The 14,419-nt window shown below is 38.0% G+C and overlaps 1 protein-coding gene and 1 pseudogene across 1 annotated transcript; both read left to right on the top strand.

The window, feature by feature from the left end:
- The first annotated feature begins 3,161 nt into the window (after window positions 1–3,161).
- Or1b1 (olfactory receptor family 1 subfamily B member 1) lies at window positions 3,162–4,115 on the top strand. Its single transcript, XM_027935826.1, has one exon. The coding sequence runs from the start codon at window positions 3,162–3,164 to the stop codon at window positions 4,113–4,115; it is 954 nt and encodes a 317-aa protein (XP_027791627.1).
- Window positions 4,116–10,838: 6,723 nt separating this feature from the next.
- On the top strand, window positions 10,839–13,637 carry LOC114092945 (general transcription factor IIF subunit 2 pseudogene; annotated as a pseudogene).
- The last annotated feature ends 782 nt before the right edge of the window (window positions 13,638–14,419 follow it).

The following is a 14,419-nucleotide window of genomic DNA, read 5'->3' as shown; positions in this document are numbered from 1 at the left end:
TCTTAAAGGACGCTGTGGAAGGGACTCAGTGTAGACTTCTGCCAGGGTATGGGAACAATTTGCTGCATTTAAAAAATTAGTTGAGATAAAGACGCTTGAGTTTTCCTTTCTTGGCAATTATAAACCATGCTGCAGTGAACAGGAGAGTGCAGATATTTTGATTGGTGTTTCTCTAATGAGTAGTGATTTTGAGCACCTTTTAATATACCTGTTGGCCATTTGTGGATCTTCAGATCCTTTGTCCATTTTTAAAAATCAGATTGTTTTTTCTGTCAAAGGTGAGCTCCTTATACGTTTTGGATATTAACTTTTATTAGTTGTATAGTTCATAAACATTTTCTCTAAATCTGTAGGCCATCTATGCATTCTATTTTCTGTTTTCTTTGTTATATAGAAACTTTTGATGTCCCAGTTGTTTATTTGTCTTTTGAAGGATTTTGACAAGACCAATGTCAAGGAGTTTTTCCCCCTATTTTTTCCCTAGAGTTTTATAGTTTCTGTTCTTATGTTTAAGTCTTTAAACCATTTGCATTGATTTTTATGTATGGTGTAAATTTAATTTTTACTTTCATTCTTTTGCATGTGAATACTAGTTATTTATTTATTTACTTATTATTTTTAAGACTTTTTTCTTTTAATTTTTATTTATTTTTTAGTTAAAGATGGACACAATATCTTTACTTTATTTTTATGTGGTACTGAGGAGCGAACCCAGGGCCTCACGCATGCTAGGCAAGTGCTTTATCTTTGAGCCCCAGCCCCAGCCTAATTTACTTATTTTTTTTATTTATCTTTTTTAGTTATAGATGGACACAGCATCTTTATTTATTTATTTATTTATCTTTATGTGGTGCTGAGGATCAAACCCAGGGCCTCACACCTGCGAGGCAAGTGCTCTAACACTGAGCTACAGCACCAGCCCCTGATTTATTTATTTATATTTTTTTCTTTTTAGTAATACATGACAGTACACTGTATTTTGATATATTTATATAACTATGGAATATCTCTTATTCTGATTAGGATCTCAGTTTTGTGGATGTACCTGGTGTTGAGCTTCACTGTGGCGTATTCATGTATGTATACAGGAAAAGTCACATTGTTTGATATATATATGAGTCCTTTCCTTTTCTCTCTGCAATTCTTAATCCTCTTTTCACACCTTGGTTAATTTGTACTGTCTTCATGTCACCCTCCTTTCTTTTACATCTTTCTTCTGAATATGAATATTTTTATTTTCTGGTAATGTTTTTTTCAAATAGATTTAATTTATCTTTATAATGCCTTCATTATTATTATGTTTATTCCTTCTTTTAGACAATAAGCACTTTAAATATAATTTATAATTCCTAACAGATTGGTTAATTTTATGATGTTGGAGGGGGTTAATGCTATTGTTTGTTGATTGTTGATTATTGTCATAATTAGTAGATTTCATGTGTCTTTTGTAATTTTGAATAGTGAGCTTATCTCTAATAGATTTTTATTTATGGACTTCTGTGGATTGGAATCTGTAAGTCCCTGAGGAAAAATTTTATGTTTGCTTCTATAAGGTACCCCAATGTTTTTACCCATTTAAGCATATTTTTTAATGTTAATTTTCTATTTGAGGGTTTATTTGATTTGAAAATTAGCACTATCACTCTGCATATGGTAAAAACCCATAATTGGATTCCTTTGGGAGGTAATTTTTCCTCTAAATAGTGCATACTGAGAGATCTTGGTTTCCATTTCTTCTTTCTTTTCTTTTTAAAATATTTTTTCAAGTTCTTTCTTTCTTTCTATGTGGTGCTGAGGATTGAAACCATTGCCTTCCATGTGCTAGGTGGGCGCTGTACCACTGAGCCACAACCTCAGCCCTCCATTCCTTCTTTCTTAGCCCAAAGAAATCCATATAATCTCTATCTATCTGTACCTATTACAGTTTGTGTATACTCTTTCCCTGAAAGCTTAACTTTGAATGTTTTCAGTTATGTGGTGGTCTCTACCCTCCCTCACACAGGACTAAGCCCTCTTCTCCTATACTACATGGATTTTATACTCAAGCTTTGGACTCTGAAGACTGATATAGTGTCCTCTCCCAACTACCTAATATCAGCACCAGCTCTACCACCATGAAGTTTAGATATTATTTTTATATCCTTCTTTGATTATAGGCCCCTAAATTTCCCTTACATTCTTGAAAGTTCTTTCAGTTATGAATTTGAAAGGATGATTATTATGTTTTCTTTAAATGTCTATCATTGTTGAATATGTGTGTGGGTATTTCTACTGTTTAGTAACTCTTACTTCAGAGGCTGAAATTCTCAAAATAGTTAAGTATGTGCAGGGAACTTGACATGTTAATTTTGAGCACATGACTTAACATAGCCTGGACAGGGAAGTTAAGTACTAATAATGAAAATTCCATACAAGTCAGATCAACAGTTTGGATTTGAATCTCAAGTCCCCGACTAGTTAAATGTGAAGTCCCGCATCAAAAGTCTTACCGTGGCAACAGTGTGAAGACCTATTGGGGGAGACGAGTGGAGACAATAGTAATGAGGTTGTGGAAATTGGTATCGGTCAGAGATGCCAAAGCTTAAATAGTTTTATGAACAAAGAATAAAGGATGGATATAAGGAAAAACATAGATGGCAAGGAATGACTGGATGTGGGGAGACAAGGGAGGGTTCCTTAAGGTTTTTGTTTGTGCATCAGGCAGATGGTAATGATGGTACTATTTGCCAACATAAGGAATAAAGCAGAAAAATTATTTTATGACAATCTAAGGCAATTTCACTATAGAAGTCTACTACTTTTAAATAACCATTTCTTTACATGTTCTGGGTTTTAATGGTACATTATGCTCTGGACAGGTTCAAAGAGAATAAATCAGGATGGCTGTAGGATCAGGTGTGAATGGAAGATGAGGAGCTGAAGACAGTTGATAGGTAATTATTTCTTGAAGCTTGTCTCTGCAGTGAACAAAAGGAAGAAATACTGGAGAAACTGTTGTAATAAGTTAAGGGAGTGACCTAGAGAAAGAAACGTAGAGTTGAATCTAGGTCTTTAAGGACCTTGCATAACATAACTATTATGTGCACATGTTATGATCCCTAATCTCTGACCTATTGCTTTTCGACTTAAATTTCTTCCAGGAGAGCTCCTCAACACTCATCATGAGCTGTGCTCCTAATGCTTCACATTCTCCAGTCTTCTTGCTCCTTGGGTTCTCAAGATCGAGCATCCCTCACAGTCTCCTCTTTCTCCTCTTCCTGGCTATTTACCTGACCACCATATTGGGGAATGTGACTCTGGTACTGCTCATCTCCCGGGACTCCCGGCTCCACTCACCTATGTATTATCTACTCCGTGGCCTCTCCATAATAGACTTGGGGCTTTCCACAGTCACCCTGCCCCAGTTGTTGGTCCATCTGGCCTCTGATTACCCAGCCATTCCTGCTGCCCGCTGCTTGGCTCAGTTCTTTTTCTTCTATGCATTTGGAGTCACAGATACACTTGTCATTGCTGTCATGGCTCTAGACCGCTACGTGGCCATCTGCGACCCTCTGCACTATGCTTTGGTGATGAATCGCCAGCGCTGTGCCTGCCTACTGGCCTTGAGCTGGGCAGTGTCCATAGTGCATACTATGCTACATGTGGGTCTCCTTCTGCCCCTGTATTGGACTGCGGATGCCGGGGGGCATGTTCACATTCCCCATTTCTTTTGTGACCACCGACCACTTCTGAGAGCCTCTTGCTCAGACATACATTCCAATGAGCTGGCCATATTCTTGGAGGGCGGCTTCCTAATGCTGGGCCCCTGTGCCCTGATTGTACTCTCCTATGTCCGAATTGGGGCCACCATCTTACGTTTGCCTTCAGCAGCTGGTCGCCGCCGAGCAGTGTCTACTTGTGGATCCCACCTCACCATGGTTGGCTTCCTCTATGGCACCATCATTTGGGTCTACTTCCAGCCTCCCTCCCAGAACTCTCGGGACCAGGATATGGTGGCTGCAGTAATGTACACTACCATTACACCTTTGGCCAACCCGTTTGTTTATAGCCTTCGCAATAAGGATGTCAAGGGTGCACTCTGCAGGTTGCACAGACAGGGGAGAGTGGAATCCTGACCAGCTTGCTGTGGGCTGTAGTGGGAAGGTGAGGAAAGGTATGGGCAGAATTTTATCATGATTGGTTTGGGGAGATCAGAAGGAGGATTGGCCAAGATGACTTGACCAGATTTGGCCCTTGTCTGTGCTGTGCTCTGATGGAGCTGCAAATGTGTCACATTGATACACACATGTGATCAGGATGTTTATCTGCATGCCTTTATCTGCATGCCTCTGGGATCCTCCATCAGGCCATTCACCTTCAGTTATCAAAGTGGATATAAATAAGCCAGTAGGTCTTGTTAGCTTTAATTCTAGAGTTCTGAAGTAATATGAGGATAGGATTGTGGAATTATCAACTAAAACAAGGACAGAGAAGTTGGTTAGAGTGACAGTTTACTGTGGTGGGCTTTCTTGTGGGATCAGCTTGGTGCATATCAGAGAGCAAGTGAAAGACAGCAATTTAGACACACAGGGCTGGCAAGTTCACTACTTATTCCATTCAAAACAAGTAGATCCAGCAGTAAGCATGAAATGATAGTCAAGATCTTCGATTCCATATGTCAGCCCCAATTTCTGTGGGTCTGTCTCATAGTGTGAGTTTCAAACTCTGATGAATTTGAATTCTATTTTCTAATTCTATTATTTGAATTTCTATTTTGAATTATTTTCAGTATTAATTTTATAAGTAAAAACTAAAATTGAAAGTCAATGACTTTGTTGCATTAAAGAAGGATTGAGGAACTCTTTTAACAATGAAAAAAATGGCTTTGTTTAGGCTTTTGGTGGGTGGAACCTTGGCCTCTGTTTTGTTATCTCTTAATAGATTAAAATGGTAACTTTGAGCCAGATGTGGTGGTGCACACCTGTAATCCCAGCAGCTCAGGAGGCTGAGACAGGCTGATTGCAAGTTCAAGGCCAACTTCAGCAATTTAGGGAGGCCTGAAGCAACTTAGTGAGACACTGTCTCAAAAAAAAAAAAAAAAAAAAAAAAAATATATATATATATATATATATATATATATATATGGTCGAGGATATAGATCAGTGTAAAGCATTCCTGGGTTAAATCTTCAGTACCAAAAAAAAAAAAAGTAACCTTGATGCTACTCAGTTTCAACTTTATGCATTGATTTTAGTCCTTCACCCCATATGAGACAGAGAGTGACAGTGTCACTCAAACACGTTGTAATCAAGAATTTATTTTGCTGAGGATTTTCGGACATCTATAGATGCCAAGTTTTCGAGAACTCTAGAAGTCACCTTGAGAATCACCAGGTGTACTTGGGGCACCTTCAGCATCATTGAGCCAGCCAAGGTCTGGTCTTTTTTGCTTCCCTGTTTCAGAATTTTCCGACATCTGTTTCTATTCCTCTATAGATTCCAGATCCCCATACCAAGGCACTGCCTCAAGCCAAAGATCTCTCCACTCGGGTTCAATCCCTACACTCCCTTGATCCCTACCATACCATCTTCTCAACACCTCCCACCATTCTTCAACCTCTTGTAAAGTCCAGTGGTCTCATCTCACTTCTTATTCTGAATTATCTGTCTAATAATTTTTTAGGAACAGTCCCTTTGGCTACATGCCTAGCTCCCACGATATTGCACTACTCATGTCCTCTGACTTCAAAGATGTAGACCTTTACTGTATCCCTGACTGACATTTCGTCTCCTACGCTGAGTCCTCACCACATTGCCTGTGCTTGTCTTATTCTGTCACAGAACTTGTCTGCTCTTTTATTCGACATCTTTTATTCTTTCATTATAGTTGTACATACTGATGGGATTCATTGTTACATACTCACACATGCACATGATACACAAGATAAAAATGTGATTTGGCTGATATCACTCCCAATCACTCCCTCCTCCCTCCCTATTTTCTATCCCTTGATCCCTTTCTTCTTCTGATCTCCTTTTGATTTTCATGAGAACCCTGTCCCCTCCAACTTTCTTGTCCTTTTTCCTCTCTAGCTTCTGCATATGAGAGAAGACATATGACCCTTAACCTGAGTTTGACTTATTTCACTTAATATATTTGTTTCTAGTTCCATCCATTTTTTTTCTGAAAATGACAATCTAATATTTCTTTAAGGCAGAATAAAACTCCATTGTATATATATCACATTTTTATTTATCCTTTCATCTGTTGATGGACATCTAGGCTGGTTCTACAGTTTGTCTATCATGAATTGTGTTGCTATAAACATAGGTATGCATGTATCACTGTAGTATGATAACTTTAATTCCTCAAGACAAATGCTGAGGAGTGGTATAGCTGGGTCATATGGTGGTTCCATGCCTAGCCTTTTGAGGAAACTCCATACTGATTTCCATAGTGGTTGTACTAATTCACAATCCAACCAACATTGTAAAAGTATAATTTGTTCTCTCCAAAAATGTCACTTCTCTTTTCAAGTCTTCCAGAGTTCTATTACTGTACAATGACAATATAGGAAATTAAATCCTCACTATAGGTTCATTCCCATAACTCAATTTATTTCCACTACCATCACTGATATGTAAAGGTCCAATAAGTCAACCCCAATTCTTCCTATCTATCTATATCAGTGCTTTTCAGCCTTTACTGTGCATCAGAATCACCTGGGAAGTTTTAAAAAATTCTGTTGTCTGCGTCCTGATTCTAGAGATTTGGACTCAATTATTATGAGGTGAAACTTAGGCACCAGCAACTTTAAAACATCCTCCAAGATGATTCTAACACATAGCTACAATTGAGACCATTGGTCTTAATTTCATGTACTTTGAAACTCCTCCTATTATCCTATTATCAAACTCCTCCTAAAACCTTTTGCATTTGCACAGTAGCTAACTTACATAGTGCTTACTATGTGTCAGACACCATTTAAGGTTCTTTCCACATATCAACTCACTCTTTCCAACAACCTTATGATATGCTATTATTATCCTCATGAGGCATAGAGAGGATAAGTGACTTGCTTGGCCAAACCTTTGCAGTGAGTCTGTAAATCTTCTGTTCATGCAGGTGCTATATAGCCTCCCTAAACGGAACTGTACTCTCAGTCCTTATAATTTCCTCCAAGTCTCTGTCTTGCTCATATCCTATACAAATGACTACTGGGCCTCCCTGCTACCCATCTGCTCCATAGTTCATGGTGTTAACCCTACAGAGCACACTGTCAATCTGCACTTGAGCAGCCCATGTGCATCGGACTTGGAGTCATCAGGCTTTTGATGAGCTCTTAATCCCATCACTTCCTTACTGTATCACTTTTTCTTTTAACTGTATCATTTTATTTGAGTCTGTGTAATCTATGAGCCTTGGTTTTCTCAGATATTAGGAAAACCGGAACTACCTTTTCATCTAACATCTTATATGTGATTGTGCTCTGTAAACTGTTAAGTGGTAAAGAAAAGTTGCCATTATTATGGTCTATTTTTTTCATCATTTCTGAAATTAGATTAGAGTGCTTGAAGATAGAAAAGGTTATGTAACATACTTCTGAATTACTTCTTATAGCTGCTAAACACAAAACAGGTGGAGATATTTATAAGTGCTCACTGACAGCTAGATTCTTTTTTGCTGGGCGATTCAACATTTGTACAACACCGGGAACAAGTTATGTTTTTTATTTCCCCCAAATTGTACACTTTTCCTAGAATCCTGCCCCTGTACCCTGAATTATCTTCTCTGTCCTCTTCTATTGTGTTTGCTTCTTCTGTTCTTCTGCTGATGCTTGATATTTTATTAAAAATTTTTTTAAGTTGTAAATGGACACAACACCTTTATTTTTTTTTATTTATTTATTTTCATGTGGTTCTGAGGATCAAACCCAGTGCCCCATACCTGCAGGCAAGCGCTCTACCACTGAACCACAACCTCAGCCCTTGATATTTCATTTTTAAGTTAACGATTATACTTTACCTTTTTGGCAAACTTTGATTGTATTTTTAATTGGTTCTTTTTAGTTACATATAACATTAGGATTCATTTTGACATAATTATAAAAGCATGGAATATAAGTTGCTCTAATTCAGGCCCCAGGACTTCCCTTTTTCCTCTTCTCCTCTCTCCCCAAGGAGTTCCCTTCCCTCTATCCTACTGATCTTTCTGCTATTTACTTATAGTTTTTTTATTCTATTTTTTATTTTTTTTAGTTAGTGTCTTGTATCATGCTTTTCAAACTTTATGGGAACTTGTATTTCTATCAATTTTCACTTGACACCAATACTGCTAACCAGTAGGCCACACATTGAGTAGCAAGGTCCTAGTGTGCTTTATTTGATTAAAAATTATTGTACTCCCTCTCCTTGGTCTATACCCAAAGAACTTAAAAACAGCATACTACAGGGACATAGCAGCACAATTCACAATAGCTAAACTGTGGAACCAACCTAGATGCCCTTCAGTAGAGAAATGGATAAAAAAATGTGGCATATATACACAATGGAATATTAGTCAGCAATAAAAGAGAATAAAATCATGGCATTTGCAGGTAAATGGATGGAGTTGGAGAAGATAATGCTAAGTGAAGTTAGCCAATCCCCAAAAGACAAATGCTGAATGTTTTCTCTGATTTAAGGTGACTGTCTCATAGTGGGGTAGGGAGGGGGAGCATAGAAGGAACAGATGAACTCTGGATAGGGCAAAGGGGTGGGAGGGGAAGAGAGGGGGCAGGGGGTTAGCAAGGATGCTGGAATGTGATGGACATCATTATCCAAAGTACATGTATGAAGACATGAATTGGTGTGAATATACTTTATAAACAACCAGAGATATGAAAAATTGTTCTCTACATGTGTAATAAGAATTGTAATGCATCCCACTGGCATTCATTTAAAAAATAAAATCAATTAAAAATAAAGAAAATTATTGTACTACTGAACATAGGCTTTTATCAATATGCTTATTTTTCATAATAGTAATAATATTTTATATATAATTTTGCACAATACTTAATATACTGCCAAAAAAGTTTCCATGTCATTACAATGTTCCTATCATGATAATATTCATGACTTCTTAATACCTGGTGGTGGGGACCATTTAATCCATGTACAGAACCAATCTTACCTCACTCTGCAGAAAAGATTGCCAAGAAATCTTCTTCATCCACCATTTATACACCAACTCTTTAATTAGTAATTCTTACATTCTTCTGGCCACAGCCTACATGTGAGTGCCTGAAATAAACTGCTTCCAAGCTATCATTCTCAACCCTGCAGCGCATCAGAAGCATCTGGTAGCGGCAAAAACAGACTGATGTCTGGGCCTAATCCTAGACCAATTAATACAGAATCACTAGTGTGGACAGTAATGTTTTTAGAAACTCTCCAGATTCATGGCCAGGATTGGGAATCGTGGCTTTGTGCAGATATTTGACTATTAAGCCACATTTCTTTCTCTGTCCAGATACAGGGAAGGTTAAGGGGAAATTATCTTCAAGCAGGAGAAAAGGAGAGAGAATGGACTATTTCCCCAAGATTCATGTGTTAAAATCTTACTCCTAAGGCAAAGGGATTGGGAGCTGTATCTTTGGGATATAACAGAGTCAGGAAAGTAGAGCCCTCATGAATGGGATAGGTGCCTTCATGAGAAGAGGTCAGAGTGTGCTTGTTTACCTTTACTCTCTGCTCTTTGTCTATGGGAATACAGTGAAAAGACACCATCTGCAAATCAGCAAGTGGGCCCTCTCCAGACTTCAGATTGCCAGCACCTCCACATTGGCCTTCTCATCCTCTGTAACTCTGAGAAATAAATTTCTGTGGTTTGCGATGTCCGCTCAATGGTAATTTGTTATATATCTGTAGATGACTAAGGCATGCTCTAATTCAGATTTACTTTTTTAAAAAAAAAAATTTTAGTTTTAATTTTAATTTTATTTTTAATTAAAAAATTTGTTTTTTTTTTAAGGTATACATGACAGTAGAGTGTATCTTGACATATTATGCATACATGGAGTATAACTTATTCTAATTAGGATCCCATTCCTGTGGTTGAACATGATGTGGAGTTCATATATGAACATAGGAAGGTGCTGTCTGATTTATTCAACAGATTTACTTTTAATAAAACTTTGATCCCATTGTCTGTTCAGATGGTTGGGAACTGAGTGGGACAGCTACTAATTTCCTACAATAATCTCTGAGCAGGTACATCACCCTATATTTCTCCTGTACATTAATGTCGCCTCCTTTTTTTGTGACTATCATGTCCTTCCTCCATATTTTGGATTACTGCCAATCTTATTTTGGTTTTTATTTTCTTGTTTTTATTATATATCACAATTTTTGTTCTCTTTTTCCCCACCAGCTATCTAGAAGTGTATACATCTTACTTTCATTTGTTAATGGTCACCATCACATTTTTCAAAATTGTTCAGAAGTGTATTTATTTCTTTAATAATATCAAAAACATATCTTAGATGTCTTCTCACATACACTGTGAGATTTATCATCCTTTTCTTCTATCATCCCACTGTACACAGTTTTTATTTATTTAAAATGTCTCAATATTTTATTTATTTGTTTTTTATTTTTAAGTTAACAATCACACTTCATCCTTTTGGAAAAATTTTATTTTATCTTTTTTTAAATTTATATATAGCATTAGGAATTCATTTTGACATAATTATAGATTCATGGAATGTCACAAGCCTCTGTGGGCTGTGTGTGGACTGTGTTGTGCATAGCCTCTTGAGGAGATAAGCCTGGCACTGGGAATTCCCTGGGGCACCCCCCACAGGGACTGACTGCCTGATGCAGGTGAACTCCCGCCTCAAGCTCTACCTAAGATCCCACATAGCACCTGAGATGGGTATGACTTGCTGAGATGTCAATCAACCCGCTGACTGCAAGACATCAGGAAGCAAGACTTTGCCCTTGAAACATTATCCCTGCTTTTGATGTACCCCCTTAAATAAACCACCGGGGCCATTTTCTCTTTGTCCAACCCATGTGGACTAGATCTATCAGGGGCTTCACTGTTTGTAAATATATTTCTATGTGTTTGTGTTTTATTATTTGTTAATTATTTGAGATATTAAGATTTAGGGTGGCTTGGACTCCTCTGGGCAGAAGAACCCCCCATGGGATGCTGGTCATTTTCCATCCTGAAAATAAAATATAATTTGCTCTAATTTAGTCCCCAGTACTCTTCCCTTTTCCTTTTCCTACTCTGTCCCCCTATTCCCTTTCCTCTACTGATTTTTCTGCTGTTTACTTTTAGGTTTTTGGTGTTTTTTTTTTTTAAGCTGGCATCTTGCGGATATACGTGATGGTGAGATGCACTGTGATGTATTCATACACACACATGGGAAAGTTAGGTCAGATTCAGTCCTCTGTTCTTCCCTTCTCCTGTCCCTTCTCCCTCCCCCCAGTCCCTCTGTCTAGTCCACTGATCTTTCTTCTATTTTGATGGAATCACCCCTCTTCTCTTTCTCTCTCCCTCCTTTTCCCCTGATATTTTGGACTTATGATTGATATTTTAAAGCAGCTTTAGGTTTTTACAGCAAAACTGAACTGAGAGCACAGATTTCCCGTGGACTCCCTTCTCCCTTGCAGGCACAGCCATTCCCACCAACAGAGGCTCGCATCAGAGCAGGGTATTTGTCATGACTGATGAACCCACATTGAACACCTCCTCCCCACACCCGCAGTGTACATTTGGGTTCACTCTTGGTGGTGTACAATCTTTGGGTTTGGACAAATGTATAATGACACGTATCCACCACTACAGGATCATACCGGACAGCTTCAGTGCCTTCCAAGCTCTCTGTGCTCTTCCTGGTCTTCTCTCCCTCCCTAACCTTCTAATCAATCACGTATTATTCCTATTTTTAATTTTTTGAGGGATCCACATACCACTTTTCTAATGACCATGGTAATTTGCATTCCCTCCAATGGGGTGCAGGTGTTCCCTTTTCCCACATCCTCCCACCATTTGTTATCTTTTATCTTTTTGATAACAGCCATTCTAACAGCGAGGAAGAGATATCTCATTGTGATTTTAATTTGCACTTCTCTGGTTATTAGTGATGTGGAGCATCATCTAGAGTTATTGTCTGAGTAATTTTGGTACAGAAAGTTAGAGTTCTTGTCTTGGATCCAATAACCCAATAATGAGGCTTTGAGGAAAAGGAGAAAGAAATTTTATTGCTTTGCTAGCAAAGGAGAAAGGCAATGGACTCACATCATGGAGGCTGCCGTTCTTAATGCCAGGGAAACCGAGGGCTTTAAAAAGGGGACAACAAGGGCCGTTTTCCAAATATTATCCATATCTGTAATTAGTGTTCAACTTTATCTTCAAGAGAGCTGTTTTACCACTTACAGGTCTGGGGGTTCTTTGTTCAAGGTGGCAGTAAATGAAAGGACAGATAACTCAGCTTAGGATAGGAAGAATGTTGATCTTGTTTTTCTGCAATTGGGAGTGGGGGAGAAGGAGAGGGAGAAAGAAGAAGTCAGTTTCAACAAAGGCTTCCCATGGTCCATCAGCAAGGTTTACATTCAAGACATAAAGTAGAACCCTGTTACAATGTTCCTTATGAAAATCCTACGTATGTAAGACACATTTTGGATGCTTTACATATGCCATATTATTATGGATTTTGGTTTTTTAATAAAGGAATAGTTCTGGTAAAAAATTTCCATAAAAAAATAATAACCATCCCCCAGCCCTGGGTTCCCAGTATCCTGGCAGTGAGCCACTCTGGCTTTTCTCTGCCTTCCACCACCTTTCATCCTTTGCACACTCGCCCACAGCCCTCCATCTCCGAAGACCCCTGGTAGAGTACTGGGAACTTGACCTAACAAGTGCCAAGCACAACACCAGATTGTGGCTGGTCAAGGTTCCTAAATATTTGTCACAGCAGTGTGCTAAAGCCCCTGGAAGAGGTGAAGTTGGGAAATTGCGGATTGCCAAGAATCAAGGAAGGACTGAGGTGTCATTTACTTTGAATGAGGATCTTGCAAATATTCATGATGTTGGCGGAAAACCAGCTTCAGTCAATGCTCCTGGAGAACACCATTTGTCTTACAAAATGCTGGAGGACAGACATTAGCAGTATTTATTGAAGGCTCACCAGATAAACTCATTGGCAGGAACAGGGGTACAAAGAGCTGAATGTCAACCTCCTGGCAGTGAAACTATATGGGATTAAAGAGACTGCAGGTAGAAGAATCTTCCAAACCTGTAAGGTTATCACATCAACTGGAGAAAGTTGTAACAACAAATGACAAATCTGTTTCTGTTGTCAATATGATATTGAATATGAAAGGAAAAAGAAGATGGAAAGTGAGCTAGTACATGATAAGCAACATGTACTAGTCATGCTGTTTTCAGTCTTTGAGAAACATCAGTATTATAATCTTAAGGACTTGGTGGACATCACAAAACCACCCGTGGGATACCTAAAGGACATCTTGAAAGAAAATGGAATTTAGAATGTAAAAGGGATCCACAAAAACACATGGGAGCTGAAGCCAGAGTACAGGCATTATCAGGGAGAAGAGAAGAGCGATGGAGAGGCCTTAAGCCAGCAGGCAGACAGAACAGCCTGAGGGTGATGCTACCCAGCACTGACACCGGGAAGCTTGAGGAGTATAACGACTGGTCCTTTAGTTTCTTTCAGTAAAATTTTTAACTCTATAATTCCATAAAGTTTCTTAAGTGTTTTTGAGAAAGGACAAATTTAGTTATAGACTTAACTTGTATTAAACTTGTAAGTTCATGATGGGGATAAAGGTTAGAGATTAAGAGGACTTTTCATTTTAAGTGTTAACTTTTAAAATGTTAAGTTCAGGAAATGTTTGCTGAGTGAAGACTCTGTCTTTGCTGCCTCTCTGAGGAGCACGGATCCAAAGTGAATCATATAGTAAGGGAAAAAAAAAAAGGTCAACTATAGAAATCATTAAAAGAATAAAAAGCAAACTTACTTTTTCTGAAATTGTTCAAAAATCAACTTGCCTTAAAAGATGATCATATTTCATTAATAAAAGAACGTTTCAAAAAAAAAGCTTCTTTACCAACTCATTGCCAATATTGTATCATCCCTACCTCAACCCACCCCTTTTCCTATTGTTTTCAACCAAATCTCATGTTTTATGATTTTATCCATAATAAACATATGAATGTGTTATATACACACACACACACATATATATATTTAAAACCAATTCCTAAAGATAGAGACTTTTAAAAAGTCAACCTCAATGCTATTATCATAACAAAATTTTAACAATTTCTTAATATCACTAAAGGCCTCGTTAGTGTTGAAATACTCAATTTTCTCATTAAAATACAATGAAAAATTTTTTTATAGTTTAAAAAAATCATGATTCCA

The sequence above is a fragment of the Marmota flaviventris genome, chromosome 13 (genome assembly GCF_047511675.1).
Source record: "Marmota flaviventris isolate mMarFla1 chromosome 13, mMarFla1.hap1, whole genome shotgun sequence".
NCBI classification, from domain to species: Eukaryota; Metazoa; Chordata; class Mammalia; order Rodentia; family Sciuridae; genus Marmota; species Marmota flaviventris.
Note: the sequence above shows the minus strand (reverse complement) of the source record. Positions and strands in the feature narration are given on the sequence as shown.